A 5,546-nucleotide genomic window follows, 5' to 3' on the forward strand; every position below is an offset into this window, starting at 1 on the left:
TGAAAATGGAAGTCAAATCACTCCTCCAGATGTCTGTGAGAAAAGGCCCCTTTTTTTCTTTGCCCTGTTTTTTTCCACTCCTACGCTGGGATTATCTCTGACTCCAGCAGACGCCAGAGCCAGGTTACAGAGTCAGGTTACGGCTCGTTTCGCCACGGCTCGCTTCCTGCAGAGGCCGAGCCACTGATCTGCAGGCAGGAAGTGGAGAGGGACAGATCGGCCTCCGTTGCCCAGCAGCCCTGGAACACCAGCTGCTGTGCACTTACACAGAGAGGGTTCAGAAGGCCTTGACCTCCAGACATGCTAAACCTCAGTGCGTGTTCTCAAATGTAAAGGAGAAAGCTCTCCCTGCTTTGATCTTCCAGTTGGGAGGAAATGTAGCAGTGGAATACTGAAATATTTCAGTGGTTGATTCCTGAACTAGGATGCGACTAGAGAGGCTTCTTTGTCATGACAGCCAACTTTGTTGATTTAAAGCAACAGTATGTAGAAATTTTCCTTTTTTTTTTGGTGTCACTCCTCTGACCGTAAAAGGGACAACAGCGGCCCTGTCATTGCCATTCCAGGCTGGAGCTCTGCTGCACTCTGCTGCACTCTGGAACTTTACTGGAGCTGCACAAGAGGCATATCTGTGTAAAATCCTTTAGCCTTACTCTACCGCCTCTTTCAGCTCAGTAAGCTGAGCTGCATCTGAATCTCTGAGCTTGTTAACAAATGCATGTTTATAGCAGTCTATTATGAGCAGCTCAAAGCAAGATAGGTAGTTACTGCAGTGGTGTAAAATTGAATTCCACTCCCCATCTGTAGGGGGAGCCCATGAGCAATTGAAAAAAATATTCTTGCATACTGCTGCTTTAATTTAATAAGCAGAAAGAAGACAGAAAGACATAGCAGTAGGTTTGAATAGACAAAATAGCAATTTATTAATAACTTATCATCTCTTTACATTCGTAGGGTTGGAGTGAGGAGCTGTGAAAAGTAGCCCCTCCCCCTTCAGAACAGGCCTTCGCTTTGAGGGAACCAGTGTCCCCTTAAAATCCATTTCAATCATTCCTCAGACAACAAAATTGCATTTCACATAATTTCCCTGAAGAGGAGAGGCATGTCTCCTGCCTTGTCAACGTTTCAGAAACCTCAAATTGTTGCACACTTCAGCCTTCCACCGTCCCCACTTTAAAAAAATGAAAAAGCCTAGTAGTATCAAGGCGTCCCGGTTCTAGATTGACCATGAGCATGCATCCATATTCACACCTACTTGGTTTTCAGGTATGCCTTGAACACATACAGATACAGAAGTTTTTTGAACGATACTTTCTGAATGTGCCGTTTGTTATAGCTCGATCCTACGGAGAACAACTGATAGCTGGTGACTGATAAGCTTATGGGGGAGGGGTTGCTCTGATAGATTAATGCACAACAATACTCCTATGTACAGAAGACCTAAGGCAAGAGAACAAGGTGACTTTCCGAGTGTGGAAGGGTGCATAAGAAAAGGCTGATAAAGGCTGAATTCATCCATAAAGCAACAAGAGAAAAAAAAGAAGAAGAAATATATTATACATATACACATTTATGATCTCACAAAACCTAGTCGATTTTTGGCATTAAACTCAGATAATATTGATCAATATTCAGTTCATGTTTATATAGATGTCAAAAAAGGGAGGATAGGGGAACAAAAGAATCAGTACCCGCTCTTTTGCGACAGGTATACTGTGGCTAGGGCAAGGCTTACCAACGTCTTGAATATACACATGTATAAACGTTTCAAAAATGACTCCACGCAAATAAACTGGAGTACACTATACTGTGCCATCATCAATGAGGGTGTTTTTGTTTTATCCCCAAAAACAGGCAAGTCTTCACTGAAGACAAGGAGAGCACACCCAAAAAATGTGAAGGTGCAAGTGCTAAAAAACCCAAAGTCTTTAGAATTGTCCAGTTCCAGACGAGTCTCTTTGGCACGCCAGCCATACTGTATGTGACGTTCCACGTTTACAGTCCTGTCTGTCTTTTCTGACAGTCTTCACATGCTTGGATACGAAGATATAAAACATGAACTACCTTACAGAGTCTCAGAGAGTAACAGAGCTGCGGCGTCCGCTCTCTCTGTCTCTTGTCCCAGAATACAGCAGCTGCCTTTTCCGCCTCGGCCAAACCACATGCCGCGTCAGTGGCTACTCACGTCAGCTGTCGTCTCAAGCCAACTGTGTCAAAAACGTCAGGAACCCTCTGACAGGTGACGAAAAAAGAGAAACCCACGTTTCAATATGATTGAACACCTTTTGAAGCCAGGAGGGGTGCGCCGGCGGGGGCCACTCTCACGTGGACTCGAGGGGGTCCAGCTGGAAGACGTTGTGGTTGGTGGGAGTGGTGAAGTAGAGCGGCTGCGAAGGGGCCGATGTGGCGCGGTTGTCGCAGGGGCTCTGGATGCCCAGTGTGCGCTCAAAGTCCAGGAGCTGGCCCATGAAGTTGAAGTTGGGCGAGATGTTGGACTTCTTCATCTTGACAATGTCGTAGGCGTCGTTCATGGACAGGTTGAGCTTTTGCATGAGGTAGGCCACAGTCACTGTGACCGAGCGGCTGATTCCGGCCAGACAGTGCACTAGAACGCCACACTTCTGTCCTCGGGCCTCATCTGCACAGGAAAGAGGAAGAGAGCTGATTAATTTCAGTCCTCCAGGTATGCGAACACACACACACACACACACACTACTGAAGCACCAATAGGATGAAGCACCAATTTGGCAAGAAATGAAAAACAACTCGAGGAGCCACAAACTCAGTTTTCCCTAAATAATACAATTTGCAAGCTTGCGTGGCGGAGGCAAAGCGCCCTTATAAATGTGTAATACTACATTAGCCATGCTGCCGAGAGAGAGCTGTGTGTCAGAATTCATTAGACTCCCGGCTCTAGCACAAAACCCCCTCATTCAGCAAGCTCTCCAGTGCATGACAGCAGACAGGGCAAAAACAAATCTTCCATTTTCTTTGTGGAATCTGACATGGAAATGGGCTATTATGGCCTATCAAATGATCCTTCCGCTCACCAGGTTACTTGACAATGGCACCATTTGGGCGTGTAAATGTAGAAGTCATGGGGGCACCCTGTCATGGCTAGCAGGATGTCAACATTCCCCTGTAAATGGGCCCCATTGTGTGGAGAAACATTGCTCTGTCCTACATTACTTTCAATGCCGCTTCCTTCCTGTTGAGCTCAAATTACGGCCCCCCTCCCCACCCGCCACCCCCTTCTCCTGTTTCATCATAAGCCTTTGTACCACAATTACACAAGGCTCAGCTAAACTCCTCTGCAAACATAAAGGAACAGTGGCATCCACTCAAACTCTGGCCGGTTACAATTTAAACAAAGAGCTGCCTTTGCTGGCACTGGGTTAGTGGAGCGTACTCGGTTCAGAGTTCAGAGCCAATAATGTACAGAAATAGCCGTCTGTCAATATTAAGACACAGATCCAGACAATAATAACATCCGTTTGCAGAAGTTATTATTATTACTACAACATGATTGTGTGCATTTGTCTTTATCCTTATCTGATGCTTACCGATGAAGCTGATGGCCTCTGGGAAGAACTGGGAGAGATTCTGACTCCAGTGGTCAGATATGGGGATCTGCTTGTACTTAAATTCCCCGGCGTTCTCGAACAGATTGGGCAGGTTGGGGGTAACGTTGAGGATGTACTTGATGCCGAACTCTTCCAAGATGTCCAGGTTGGTGGAGTCCTTGGCGCAGCCCAGGTAAAGGTGAGGCAGGATCTCCACTGGGAACGACGGCTGCGGGTTGGATAGGGGGCTGCCATCTGAGTCAGTGGCACTGCTCGGGTCGCGGTCAATGTCCGACTCGATGTCTGAGGAGTCCGAGCTGATCCTCAGGCCGCCCAGGCCCAGCACCTGGGCCGTGGGGGAGCTGCTGCTGGAGGAGCCGTCGAGGTTGGTCTCACACAGCGCAGGGTACTCGGCCTGGAATTTGCTGAAGCCGCCTGTTAGGAATGATAACAACAGTTGAATATATATGTACAAAAACATACATTCACAAGCTCTTGTAAAAGTGAGGTCTGGCACAGGTCTGAGACTAACTTACGGCCTTCGCTAGGAGCGTAACGCAAGGTTTCAACATTGGGGGTAGAGTTTAATGAGAATGTAGGACTGGTGTTTTAATAAAAACAGTACCACAACATATGTCTTATCATTGAAGATTTCACAGCAACATCGCCATGTCTAAGTGAGGGTTTTTACGATTTATCATAATGGTTCAATGGCCTAATATTTGAACAAGAAAACATGAAGACATGCTTTTATAACCTTAAACTAAGGTCAATCCGAAGGTAAATGGGGTTTACAGTAAAAATGCAGTGTGCTGGTGTGCTTTATTAAGACTAAGGTGAAATATGGATGGAATTTTAAGCTAAGGCACAAAAGCTAAGTTAAAAAAATAATAAAAGCTTAATCATAACAATTTTTTTTTTGTTAAGATTCATGTGTAACAAGGAAATTACAGGCCTTTATAGCCTCAAACTGGTGCAAGTTAAATAGTTTGCTAAGGGGAAAAAATACAGGCCGTGGTTTTTATCACTAAAGCTAATGTTTTTAGCATGAACACTGTGTTTTATTAAGACTAGGGTGTCTAAATGTTTAAGTATGGGAATTTCAGCCGTGTATTAAACCGTACACTACGATTAAAGTTAGAACAATAATATAATATACAGTTTAGGATTTATAATAAGGGCTGCAGGCTATCACTTTACCAAGAACACCGTGTTTTATCATTTAAAGAAAAGTTAAGGTGGTAATACGACGACGGCCCTATGTGTTTTAATCACACACACCTTCGAGGTAGAAAGCCCTGCAGCCCTCGTCCTTCATCCTCCTCAGCAGCAAGCCGAGCACGGAGCCTCCGTCGACATTTTCGTTCCAGTCCCGGCTGTACTCGTCGTACAGCACCACGGTGTCCGTCTTGCACCTCCGCGCGAACCTCTCGCGGTCCTCCCCGCTGGACAGCAGCGACTTGACGGGCAGGTTGCCCTTCTTGAGCCGCCGCAGCATGAGGCTCGGGATGGCCACGTTGATGGCCGTCTCGACGTGCGACGACTCGTACAGCTCCCGCGCGCGGCAGTCCATCACGAGCAAGCCGTCGCGCCGCGTCTCGAGCTGCTCTCTTAGCCACTCCGCGCTCTTGCTGATCGCCATCGCCGAATCAAGCTGCACGGGTCTGAACTTATCGAGCATTAGGGTCGAAAAAGAGAGTCCACGTAACCTCCTTGTCCTGTCCTTTCCGGTGCACCTTAAGACGCTGCGAGGCGTTCACGGATCCGCGAGGCCTCGAGCATTAAACAACAACAACAACAAAAAAAGATATCAACACGGAGGAACGACGCCTCAAAAATCAAAAATGGAGGAAGACGCTGCTGAGTGGAAATCCTCGCCTCTGCCTCTCGTTAACGAGTCGAGCCCGCGCTCGCTCCGCTCCAGTCCATTCATGCGAGTGCACCGAGAATGCTTGCGCGTTTATCAATGGCTTGCGCGCCAGC

General features: G+C 46.9%; 1 protein-coding gene across 1 annotated transcript in view; it reads right to left on the reverse strand.

Annotated features, from left to right (window-relative positions):
• Nucleotides 1-894: 894 nt before the first annotated feature.
• Nucleotides 895-5,546, reverse strand: part of dusp6 (dual specificity phosphatase 6) — a 4,898-nt gene continuing 246 nt past the window's right edge. The window contains exons 1-3 of the mRNA XM_072663907.1: nt 4,845-5,546; nt 3,564-3,998; nt 895-2,638 (exon numbers count right to left, since the gene is read on the reverse strand). The exon at nt 4,845-5,546 is cut by the window's right edge and continues 246 nt beyond it. Of these exons, the coding sequence (XP_072520008.1) occupies nt 2,322-2,638; nt 3,564-3,998; nt 4,845-5,244 (1,152 nt within the window). The 5' untranslated portion in view covers nt 5,245-5,546 and the 3' untranslated portion in view covers nt 895-2,321. The remainder of the gene's footprint in view (nt 2,639-3,563; nt 3,999-4,844) is intronic.

The sequence above is a fragment of the Salminus brasiliensis genome, chromosome 19 (genome assembly GCF_030463535.1).
Source record: "Salminus brasiliensis chromosome 19, fSalBra1.hap2, whole genome shotgun sequence".
In the NCBI taxonomy this organism is placed as follows: Eukaryota; Metazoa; Chordata; class Actinopteri; order Characiformes; family Bryconidae; genus Salminus; species Salminus brasiliensis.